This window comes from Notolepis coatsorum (genome assembly GCF_963971535.1).
Source record: "Notolepis coatsorum genome assembly, chromosome: 16".
In the NCBI taxonomy this organism is placed as follows: Eukaryota; Metazoa; Chordata; class Actinopteri; order Aulopiformes; family Paralepididae; genus Notolepis; species Notolepis coatsorum.
Window position 1 is genome coordinate 18,038,778 of NC_140180.1, and position 13,119 is coordinate 18,051,896.

Consider the following 13,119-nt stretch of genomic DNA (forward strand, 5'->3'; position numbering starts at 1 on the left):
CAACTAATGCTTGTATATCTTATCGTGTGTTGTCATGTTTGTTTATGTGTTTGTTTAAAAAATAATAAAAAAATAAAATACAAAAAAAAAAATCACAACAGAGCCTCTGCTACTAGCTGACCTAAACAGAGCCTTCTGGAAGCAAGTGCAACAACATATAATGTCCGTGTGGAACCAATGTGCCAACAACCTTTCCGTGGGTGAAGCATAGTTGAGCATAGAACTTTTAATGATACTAATACTAATCTATACAATCACCTGTTGTTGAATAAATACCGTTACTTTCTTGTTATTACTAAAAAACAGTATATATAAAACAGTAGCTGTAAAAAAGAAAAGAAAAAAAAAGTTTTATAATTTATATATATATATTTAATTTTTTGTACATTAACCCATTCTCTGCCGGAGCTTATATCCATCGCTGTACCCTCTCTGCCAGCGCTATTTGTCTATTGAGATGTTCACCTTCTTTGCAGGGCTATAACTTTTTAAATTGTATTGCTAAATTGACATTACTATGGCCCATTCAACATCAATTATCTATCGTTCAGGATGTAGGAACGTTTAACTTTTTCATTCACACATTCATACTAAAATACCGTCTAGAGTATAAATGTTTTTATCGTTTTCTGCTGTATTTCATAGAACGTGAGATATAGCCATAAATGCATATATTAGATGATCAAATGCAGTTTGATACCGATCAACGTTATATAAAAAATTTCAACTGTACATGATCCTAAACGTCATGACTGGTCATCTGCGGGTGAACGGAGGGGGGGGGGGGGGGGGGTCGTTTATAATTCAATGACCGACGTTAAATGATTCATGTAGTATGGGTGATATATTGATCAGAGCAGTTTGTATCGAAAATGGTAAAGAAAAACGCTGAAACTTACCCCAGTCTCGTAGCGTTGGGCGATGAGAGTGGAGCAAAAAGATTGCTATTATGGGATGTTGATCGATGCGACCCATTTCCGGTTTGTATATTACTAATACACGTCCAAATCATGTTGATTATTGAGTTATGGCAAAGATTCATATCGACAGTGTCTGCATTGAGCCCCTGGACGATCACCGAGTGGCCGGACGAAAATAGGGGACGGACCAAGCACTTCCGGCCACTTCCGGTTTGGCAACGCGTCGATCGGCCATGACGTGGCGGTATTGAAGCGTTGCAGAGTTGAGCGGAGTCCTACAGCACCAGCCAAGACTCCGTGGGTGAAATGTGAATACCATGAGGAAAATATGAAATATTGATCTCAAAGACGTCTTACGGCGTCATTGGCAGATTACGCATTGGCGGAGAATGACGTGTTAACACGTCATCGGCGGAGAATGGGTTAACTAAAAATAGACAAAAATGGCATCCGTTTTCGTTGACAAAATCTAGACTAAAACAAAAAAGACAAAATTGAGACAAACTGACTAAGGGTGCTTTCACATATAGTTTTGGTGGACTCGGTGCGGTTCTGGTAGTGAAGTTGCAACATTGTTGCATTCATCATTTGGTTCGTCTGCATTCACACAGTAATTTGTCAGGCGCACCAAACTTTATGAACAATGTCACGCGGTCGAAAAGGGCGCTCATCTATTGGACACAATGGAGAGTGGAAATCCCTCCCCTTCAGGAAGTGAAATGCGGAAATACACAAACTGCGTAGCAGTGATAGTAGCAGAGGCGTGGCATTGATAGAGAGTGGAAATGTGTGTGTGTGGCTGCGAGCCTGTGTGTGCGCGCGCGTGTGTCTGTGTGTGGACTGCGAGCCATGTCTGACTCCAGATCAGCGGATCACCCAAGTCTGTCCACGAGACATGTTTACACAGTGTGCTTGTAATGCCGCGCGCCACGGTAATAATAATAAGCCGTGTTTTTTTTCTTCTTCCTTCTACCCAAGATGCACAGTTAGATATATAGATAGATAGATAGATGCAGTGTGCTGCACGCCGCGGTATTAATAATAATAAGCTGCGGTGTTCCTTCTACCCAAGATGCACAGTTTATCAGGTGACTGACTACGTTTGGTCCAATGAAGGCGAACCGAGACCTATGTTTTTTGGAGGACCGAGTTCGACGGACCGAGTTCGACTGCGCATTAACACAAACCCGAAAAACCGGACTATCGCCTTCTGGTCCGATAGTCCGGACCAAACAGCCCCTGTGTGAAAGCGACCGAAGACTAAAATGCTCAGACATTTAGTTGACTAAACGAAAAATAAATGAAGATGACTAAATATGATAAACGAAAAAGGAGCACTTGACACACGACTAATACTAAAATGAAAATAGCTGCCAAAATTAACACTGCTTCTGATCGACTTTGTGTTTGGTGAGGGACACAATGCTGCTGTTAGTTTTCTGATGCAAATCCGATTGGTTCTTAAGATTCAGGCCACCCTGAGATTTTGAGAATTTCACCAAATATGACAACATTTTTAAAGATTAAAAAAAAATTTAATGCCTACCCCACCGTTAACCGTTTCGGGGCCAACCACGGATAAATCCGTGTTTCGAATCCAACGGTTGAGGACCAACCACGGACATGTCCCTGGCAAGGTTGTTTTGGCTTTTATTCCATTGTAATAACCTACTCAATGTCACCCAGCTGCACTGCAGATCTACCCTCCTCTTCGAATTCTGAAAAGTGCATTACCGGCCAGATCCTCTTAGGAGCGCTGTCTCGATAATGCAGTGTGCCCTGTGGCAGAACGGTGCACTATTTTTTTTGACTTTCAATGTAGTTTCCAGTTAGCTGGATTCTGGATGTGCAGCCTAGTAGCTTGGAATACCTTTTGCGACGCCGAATTCACTATGCAGTAAAGGAATATATCATCAGCCAATGGACATATGGATCTACCAGATGGCGATCGATAACTGGGAAATGCTTTGGGGGATCCAACCGGCCCACGGTAAGATCTTTTTCACGTACATTACATGCTGATCAGGGCTTGTTATGATAGCCATCCACCCGATCAGCGAATGAGGCTAATGAGGCTAACGCGGTTATTGGTAATCAATAATCAGAAACGACGTCCCCCGCCCCCCCCCCCCCCCCCCTTCATGCATTCATGGTGGACCATCATACCGATCATATGCAGTTTGAGTTTTAACTGTAGCTTCTGTATATCAGAAATGCCATTGGATTTAACGTTAGTAGCTATTAGCCCTGTATCTTGCGTTCCAGGAAATATCCCAGCCGAAATCCCTTATAACGCTTATATTCAAGGCGCTATAAAATGAGAACGTATTGATGAAAAAATGCTGGCCGTCTACAGTGATTTTAGACGGATCCAAATGGCCATGAATGTGTTAACTCATTAAAGGTATCCAAAAGGACACCCAAGCACGCCACGAGCACGGGGGCGACGTAGAACACAGAGAGAGTGCACTGGAGGCGTGTCAACATGCTTCAAATTGATTTGTCTATAGGATCTTCTTTTGACATCTTTATCCTAATCGAGTCGATCAGCCTTGATTGTTTTAACACGGATACCCCGTCTGATGCAGGAGACGAAGTTGAAGACAACGACGGAACGTCTCAGGCCTGTGACGACGGCGATGAAGATGCAGAGAACCGGTATGTGCAAAACAATAACGTTGTTTTTCTTTCTTGTTCAAAGACATATTGTCTCTTTTTGAAATAATGAATAATAAAAGACACCGTTTTACTGCTGGTGCTCAGTGTTCCCCATACATGGATTTAACCGCCACAGCAAGCGATCCTCCTTCTCCCCTCAGACAAAAATGCATTATAACGATTTCCAGCGTAAGCAGTCCCTTCATGAAGTCGCTATGCACAGGCTATAATCTCTCTCTCGTATCGCATCATCCCTGGCCCCTCTGTTGACGCGCAGGTTCACAGACACACAGAAAGACACACAACGGGATGAGAATCCAATCGATATCCACGACAAGGCCCTCCCTAGCTTCCTGTTTTTACAGGAAATGCATAAATATGTGGAATCAAATAGCATTCCACTAGCCGTTTCATGGGGATTTTTAAGTGCATCTTAATCATTGTCATGTATCCTTTTAAGTGCCAGTTGTCAGCCTTTGCATTCATACCGTGTACTGTTTATCTATAAACAAGTGTCTGGAACATCTACGAAAATGGCGATAGTCATGCATAATGGAACAGGTTTGCGTCCCTGACAGCCCAAGCAAAGTCATTCATTGCTTTCCGAGGAGGCTAGGGGCATCAGAATTTCACACCAAAATAATGCAATAGATATATTCTAGGGGGAAACACTGACTTACTTGAATCAACTACCGTATTTGTTTGTGTACCAGAGCACCAGCACTATATTTATGGCTCTTTCTCATTTACCCGACAACCCCCCCCCCCTGTCCTTCCTCTACACCCACTAAAGAATTGCGAAGAAAATGCTCCTGGCCCAAATAAAGTCCCACTATTCTTCTGGAGCAGAGAGCTCGTCAGAAAACGAGGGACCCGATAAGAAAGACAAGAAGAAGAAGAAGGCGAAGGAGGAGGAGGAGGAGGACAGTGACGAGGATCAAGAGGAGGCCGGTAAGTTATACACTGGACGGTATTTGAAGTTGCCTATTTTCTCACCACTAGCGAGCAGCATGGAGCCACTCTAAACAACCCCTTAATTTCTCACAAAACCTAAGCCCTCATCTTGTTTTGACAGTGCTCATTTTAATTACCTTGTAATCAAGAGATTCACTAAAAAAGTTATAATTTTTGTGCATGGATTACTAGATTTCAACTACAATAAATGCAACCTTCTCCTGGGCATTCTTCTCTTTATTTTAACTAGTTATTTAAACAAGGTAGGTAAATACTTCACCTATAAACAATACTGTTCTGACAGCACAGTATTGATGTAATCAAGAGATTCACTGATGGAAAGAAATGGCAGCCACGTTTTGTTAACACAGAAATGTGGGTTGATCAAGTAAGTAAGTAAGTAAGTAAACTTTATTTGTATAGCACCTTTCTCAGATAAAATCACAAAGTGCTTCACAGAAGTAAAACATAGCAACATAGAGATGAACGCACTACACATAAAACAATTCTGACACATCGTAAGCATAGTTACAATTAAATAACTAAATATGAGTAGGACACTGTGACTCGACAAGACCCTCATCTGCGCCAGTAATTACGTGCAAACAGCTTTGTGAAGCTGGACCTGTGTCTTGTTCTCTTCGGAAATGAAGATAAATAAAATGATGCTCCACCTTCAATTAAAACAAATACTAGAAATAGACCATTTCTACTCCATATATTCAGACGAGGGCCCGCTTGGCAACATCCCTGGGACTGCCACCGGTCTTCAGACCGGAGTTTGAGAAACACTTTTAGATCTTTTCCCTCTTTTAATCGAAATGGCTCAAACTAACTATATCGGGGTATTAAAAAGTATCAAATTCATAATTCTCAATGAATTTGCACAGGTATTAAATCTTTTAGGCGGGGCAGCCCGGCTGTCAGGAGATGAAATAGTATAAAATATAATGAAATGTTTTTGTATTCAAGTTTTTTGCACATCTAGCGAGAGCTTGTATGGAACGTGCACAAATTACAATTATTGTGCAGCTGTGCAGGAACTGTGCAGCCACCAGTTCACTGCTGTCATCATTTTCTTTGCTAGTATGGTCGTGAAATTGGTATTCAATTTACCGGGGTATTTAAAATGTCTTAAAGTCTTCGATTTAACTTGTTGAAACCTGCAGATACCCTGTATGTGAATGGCTAACTGAGTTTGAACCCGTTTGTTGTTGCTCGCCGTAGACGACGAGGACAACGACGTGACGGAGGATTCCTCAGACGCCCACTCAGACGCGGATGTGAAGAAAGGGGGCCGGCGCCACCGCCTGCTGCGCCACAAGCTGTCCTTAAGCGAGGGAGAGTCGGGAGACAAGTCCGACGGCAAGGAGAAGAAGAGCAAGAAGGAGAGCAAGAAGAGGTCAAGGCGGAAAGGTGCTTTTGAGGTTTTCTTGTGTGTGTTAGGGCTGTCAAAATTGGCCCAAAATGTCATTTGACTACTCCTTCTAGAAAAAAAAACACACATAGGTTCGATTCGAACCATTCGAATATCTATTATTTTGTGCATTATGTAAACAAAATGATCTCTCAGTGCCCGAGGAGAAATTGGTGCTAGATTGAGAAGGGGCAGTTTCTCAGAGCGAGATCAAATGAATGTAAGTTTATGGCATATAGAACGGACATTCATACACAGCAACGAGCCTCTGAGCAAGGTGTGATAAACATGGAACAATATATTTTCCTTGGCATGAGATGGGGAAATAGTAATGAAACCATTAGGGACCTGCATGATGCTTCCGTCTCTATTCATTATTCAATATCTAGACATTTTACCCAGAGGGATGATTTACAATAAAGTGCTATGTGCTAAAAACGGAAAAGTAGGCTACTTACATTCTTGACACTAGAACTCACAAAATAGCGTTGGCATAAAAAAGAAGGTAGGCCAGCTGTAGTTTACATAGCTTGCATAGAACTTTGTCTTGGGGTTCCACAAGTTGATCAAAGTCCAAAGTATTTCCAAACGTCAAATTGAGTGCAAATCACTGTCTTCGGGACCCAGTTGGAGTCTGAACTCTGCCATCACGTCATGTGGTGATGGTTGTTGTTGTTGTTGTTGTTGTTGTTACTACTAGCACGTTCTTCAGCTCAATGAAAGTGAATTGAATAGACATTTTCACAATCTATTCAGTGTTTTTATTTATTTATATAATACAAGTAGAGTATTAATTTGAATATAACATATTTGTTGACGGCCCTAGTGTGTGTGCATGTATACCTCTTTTTAGAGGAATTCTCCTAGTAGTAATGATAATAATAAATACACTTTTTGTATAGCACTTTTCATACAAGCATTGCAGCCCCAACGTTCTTCACATCAGTGATGTGGACACAAAATAGATATAGGCATAACATTTGTGGAGAATTGATATTAAAACCTTCTGGAATTTTTTAGATGGATAAAAATAGATTTCTGTCATTATTATTTGAAATATATGTAATATAAAAAAAATACATGTAAAATATATATATCTTTTTTTTAAAGGTTGTAATGTTGTATTTTTTGTATTTGTATTTATTGGTTTAAAATACAGAGACAGTGCATATTAAGAAACATTTGACTGTAAATATGCCAGTTTAGCCAAGTTGGCTAATTTTCAACTGTAGTCTCTGGGGCAGGTGACATGAGCACAACAAAACACAGTAGGAATCAATATAGGTTGCAATACACTAAAATACATACAAATAAATACATTAAAATACAACCCCTCAGTTAAAAAACATAGTACAATAATTAAAACACAGTAGGAATCAGTATAGGTTACAATACACTAAAATACATACAAATAAATACATTAAAATACAACCCCTCAGTTAAAATGGTCGCACACTTGACCATCTCTCAACCATGATTTTAAGTTAGTTTTAAATGAGATGTAACTTTGATACTCCCTGAGCCGTGTTGGCAGACTGTTCCAGGTGTTGATTGATTATGATAGATTTCTGACATTAAAATCTATAAAAGACTATTAGTAAAATAAAAACAATGCATAAAGTGCAGACAGAATGAGTATAGAAATAGACAGAATAAAAGAAGTGCAATGAAATACATAAATCGGCAGTAGAGTCGTAACTTGTGTATTTGTCCTCACTCTCTCTCGACCCGCCAGTGGGGAGCGATGACTCTGACGACTCTGACTTTGAGGACTCTGACGCGGACTCCACTGAGGCATCTGAGTCTGCGCTCAGCGAGGAGGTCAGCGGATCAGAGAGTGGATCAGAGAAAGGGGGGAAACGTCGCAAGACCAGGTGAGTCGAGAGAACCTGTTGTTGTCACTGGCTCTGGATTGAGATCACGTCAGCTAGAACTGTGCAATATATTGTGTTACATTTAACACAACACAATACAGTAATAATAATAATACACAAGACATCACAGGACAGTACTTTAACACATTCAGGGCCATTGGGGGCCGTCTAATCTCACACTAAACGGCCAGCATTTCAAAACAGACTTGCATTGTGCGTGAGGCTGTTTGTAGAGCTAAATCTATACTTTATAGTATTGCTATCTGTCCATTCTCATTGTCAATTGAGACCATAAACCCTCCCTTCAAAATGGCTTAAAGAAATAATTTTTTCATCTATACGTTCTCATTTTATAGCCTCGTGAATATAAGCGTTATATGGGATTTGGACTAGTATTTCCTGGAAGGCGAGATACAGGGCATTAAGCTAATAACATTAAATCGAACAGCGTTTCGGCACTACAGAAGCTAGAGCTAAAACGCGGAATGCATATTGTCGGTATTCATGGTATTCATTCGGGGGGGGGGGGGGGGGGGGGGGACGTCGTTTCTGATTTATTGATTACCAATAACCGCGTTAGCCTCAGTAGCCACATTCGCTGATCGGCTGGCTGGCTGGCTATCAAAGCAAGGCCCGATCAGCATGTAATTTACGTGAAAAAGATCTTACCGTGGGCTGGTTGGATCCCCAAAAGGATTTCCCAGTTATCGATTGCCATCTGGTAGATCGATATGTCCATTGGCTGATGATATATTCCTTTACTGCATAGTGAATTCGGCGTCGCATAAGGTATTCCAAGTTACAGGCTACACGTATAGAATCGAGCTAACTGGAAACTCCATTGAGAAAAAAGAAAAAAAAAAAAAAAAAGGCACCGTTCTGCCACAGGGCACACTGCATTATCGAGACAGCGCCCCTACGAGGATCTGGCCGGTAATGCACTTTTCAGAATTCGAAGAGTGGGGTAAATCTGCAGTGCCGCTCGGTGACATTGAGTAGGTTATTAAAATGGAATAAAAGCCAAAACAACCTGGCCCTTTAAGCATGGCGGCGAAACACGGACATGTCCGTGGCTGGGTGGGAATGTGTTAATAATAATTACAATAACGACAGGACAATTAAATAAAATAAAATGAATCAATATATCAGTATAAATAATATACAGTGAAATATCCCGAGCCCCCAACCACCCCCGTCCCGACCTCTACGGTCCCCACCCTATATGAGGACCCAGAGTCCAGCACCCCAGTGAGTCAGAGCATCATGCCTCTTTAATGGCAAATGGTAAATGGCTGCTTTTTTATATAGCGCTTTTATCCAAAGCGCTTTACAATTTGTTACTCACATTTTACCCATTCACTCACACATTCACTCACACATTCACACACCGACGGCGGAGGCAACCATGCAAGGTGCCAACCTGCTCATCGGGAGCAATTAGGGGTTAAGTGTCTTGCTCAAGGACACATCGACACGCTGCCCGGGAGGAGCGGGAATCGAACCGGGAACCTCCGGATTGCCAGACGACTGCTCTACCTCTCGAGCCACTGTCGCCCCTAATAATAATAATACTCCGAGACCCCGAACCAGGGTCCAGCCCGAGACGAATTGTGAAAAAAAAAGTATTGCTGTATATCCACAAGTATTATGGATTAATTCCGTCCCCCACCGCAGATGCTGGGTGTGAACATGATAACTTGAATAGATTTCATTCTAATCTTTTCATATTTGCTGTGCACATTTGTGAACCTTGTTGATTGTGGTGACCCTATGACCTTTCCCCTAGTGCCAACATCAGGCCAAACGTTCAGTCTCCTGGTCTGTTAGTTGTACAGTCACAAACACACAAGATACAAAAAATCTAAGGAAATTAATAAAGGGAAGATGATTAAACAGAAGGTTTTGTAGATACAGTAATGAATTCTGCCATTCGGACACATGCTATTTTAAATATTATAGAATATAAGGCCTATAAATTACCTTATTATAGCCAACTTGCACATCTATGGATCGGGCCAAATCTACTCTTTCCAATGGCAATGGCAGAGTTTGATTTAGTATCACCAGGCGTGCAGGAAGAACCGAGAATGAAATCTACTGTACTAGGGCTGGGCGATATGGAAAAAAATCATATCGCGATAACGATATGATAATTTTATTTTATTTCTCGATATCGATAATTATCGAATTGTTATAAGTATAATTTTTTTTTTTTTTTTATAACAACAGATGTATGTTTATTTTGCAGCAATTCTTTGTCATTGCCGCCATCTTTAGTGTTACATCCCCTCACACTCCAGTTCTCAGGCTGCAGCTGGTTTAAAAGCTAAAGTAAACCGGCTTCTCTGCTGGCTGTGGCTCCAGAGGAGTTGAACAGTTCTGGCTCGGCTAGTTTATTTTCGATCTTTTGGCGCTTTTTTGGTGGACAAACCACCGCACCATGTGCACCGTGACTCGTGACTGGAGTCTAGTTCTGCTAGCACACATAGCCTACTGTGTACAGACGGTTTCAAAATGTATTTTAAATTAGAAAGCAAACAAAATAAATGGACAAGAGAAAATAAAATCTGAATTTGGTCAGTATTGTCATTTGGACAAGCAAAGCCATTACTTTAAGTTGCAGGCAAGAAAGACAAGTCGATTTTTTTATTTATTTCGATATTCGATATCGATTATTTAAATATATCGCGATATTTATCGTTATCGTTATATTGCCCAGCCCTATACTGTACGTACAGTTCCATTATAATGGATATGGCTCCGCCATTTTGCTTGCAGGAAGCTGGAATCGGCTGGGAAAGGTAGTTTCTCGAAATTTCAACGCTCATTGAGAGCTCTGGATGCCCTCTCCTCATATGACTACAATCGGCGATGTTTAGCGAATAAGAACTGGCAGATATTCTCTAAATTATAAACACATTCCATAAACTAAAATCTCAATAACACTTTACCCTATTTGTAAACAAACATATTGTTGAAAATATACAATATGACTGCTGTTTTGACAGGATTATGGTATTTACTCTTGGATACATTTGGAAAAGAATCGCAACATTATGTCATACAGTCTAGAGAGATTGATTTATGACGTGATGTCATTTTGGGACCGGTACCGGACCCGTCGGGCTTAAGAGGTTAAACGTTACTCCAGCAACCCAATAATTTTGTACGGTGGGGGTATGCCTTTTTGGTTGTTCTGTAGTTTAGAAGTGACAGGCACTTTGTGAATTGTAGCAAGTAGCCTTATGCTATTTAGCTACTTAACTGTTTAAACCCCTTAAGCCCGAGTGGTCCGGTACGATATTGATATTGCGCCATAAATGAATGAATACAGAACGTATAAATTTTTTTTTATCCACGTTTTCTCCCATTTTCTATTTTTCTCCCATCCCAATTTCGTATCATCCAATTCAACCCTCCCCTGTCACGAACGCTGTTTCTTGCCTCCCACAAGCCGGCTGCAATGTGGACTAAGTCATACATAGCACAAGTCCCCTCCGGTACTTGAGGTAACAGCAGTCGCATCTTTTCACCTGCGCAGCTCGATCTCTCAGTGGAGAGGAGTAACGCGTGGGAGGCTCACGCTGCCCCCGACACTTCCTGATTCTACTGCGCAGGCGCACCAACCGACCTGTAGGAGTCGCTGTCCACAACGCCCGATCCCCACCCATCAGTTTCCCACCCCCTAATACGGCCAATGTGTATTAGTATGAACGACCAGCTAAACTGAAAGCAATGTGGAGCGCTGGGCTCGAACAGGCGAGCCCAGCGTCTCCGCATTCGTGGCGAGCGCCTTGCCCACTACGCGACGTAGCCGCCCACAGAACGTATTAATTAATGTTGCCTTGAGTTATGAGTTATAGCCTTATCAATTCTACTATAGACATTGCCGTTTCTTGCCTGTACACGCTACTATTCCCAAATCACATCTATGTCATAGGTATTATGTTTCACCATGAATGCATGAAAGGGGGGGGGGGGCGTCGTTTCTGATAATTTGATTGTCAGTAACGGCATTCATATTGAACACTAAAAACGCTTATCAGTATAAAAGCGTTGCAGGATCAAGCAAAAATTTACGTCAGATAGTCCTTACCTGTGATCGGGAGTATTCCAAAAATTATATTCCAATTGTTTGATCGCCTAACACGTATATAAACGTTGTTGGCTGGGATTGAGTTAAGAGGTTAAAAAGCACCAAATTGAGACTCCTCATATAACTAGCTAAATACATTTTCCATCGTGTGATTTTCCATCCCTAAAAAAAATTTATTGTAAATGTATGTACATTTGACAGTATTTATATATAACAAAAGAATATCATGATAATAGCCCTAATATCCACCTACTTAAAATGTCTCTCCTTTGTGTCTGTAGGTCGTCCAAGAGGAAGAAGGATGAGGAAAAACAGAGGAGCTACAAGCAGAAGAAGAAACGACGCAGGATTAAGGTCCAAGATTCTTCCTCGAGCAATGAGAAGGTATTTAGTCTGGAGTGCAGCAGGGTGGCCTACTCACTGTCCTAGAGTTTCCTGTCTTTATGTCGCGGTGATTAGTAGATGCAAGAGCCATGCCCATCTCAAGACGTCTGGGAAATGTATACTTTAATTGGTCATTTCCAATGTCTTGGGAAGAGTTTTAAGAATTTCACACAATGCATTTGTAGATCCACTGTTATTTCATATGTTGTGATACTTAGAATAATCATTTAAGTGATGTGGACTAGTTCAAAAGTCATTGCCCTACCTCTTTCAGCATGCGACAAACACAACTCTTGCACTGTGGGCAAGGTCTGGGGAAAAAGATGGAATATGGGATGGGAAATAGGTAGGCCTGGTCATAGCCTTCACCAGTCAAGTCACGCATGACACGTTCAAAAGCTATTCGGACTCCTGAGTGTGTTGAGTGGATGATTGAGGACAGAACTCAGTCCTAGTGGTTGCTAGGCAACCACTCACGGGAGTTGGGTATTTGACCCGGAGGGGGGGGGTAGATCAGAGGGCCGGACTTAATCTGCGTCTTCCGCAGAGCGGAAAGGAAGGGGATGATGATGACGACGAGGACGGAAACGACGAGAAGGACACCCCCAAGGGTCGCAAGAAGATCCGCAGGATCCTGAAGCAGGACAAGCTGCGGGCGGAGACGAAGGACGCCCTGAAAGAGGAGGAGGACAGGAGGAAACGCGTCGCAGAGAGGGAGGAGCTGAGGATTAAGCTCAGAGAGGTAAACATGTCTGAAGCATGTACATTAGAAATCTATAAGTAATAATAAGTACATAAAACTTAATAAAAGATACA

The 13,119-nt window shown here is 41.6% G+C and overlaps 1 protein-coding gene across 2 annotated transcripts in view; it reads left to right on the top strand.

Moving 5' to 3' along the window:
- atrx (ATRX chromatin remodeler) overlaps positions 1 to 13,119 on the top strand; it is a 94,943-nt gene that overhangs the window by 24,620 nt on the left and 57,204 nt on the right. For both annotated transcript variants that reach the window (XM_084332199.1, XM_084332200.1), the window contains 6 exons: positions 3,509 to 3,578; positions 4,372 to 4,529; positions 5,760 to 5,948; positions 7,685 to 7,823; positions 12,201 to 12,303; positions 12,851 to 13,045. In XM_084332199.1, coding sequence (XP_084188325.1) covers positions 3,509 to 3,578; positions 4,372 to 4,529; positions 5,760 to 5,948; positions 7,685 to 7,823; positions 12,201 to 12,303; positions 12,851 to 13,045 — 854 coding nt within the window. The remainder of the gene's footprint in view (positions 1 to 3,508; positions 3,579 to 4,371; positions 4,530 to 5,759; positions 5,949 to 7,684; positions 7,824 to 12,200; positions 12,304 to 12,850; positions 13,046 to 13,119) is intronic.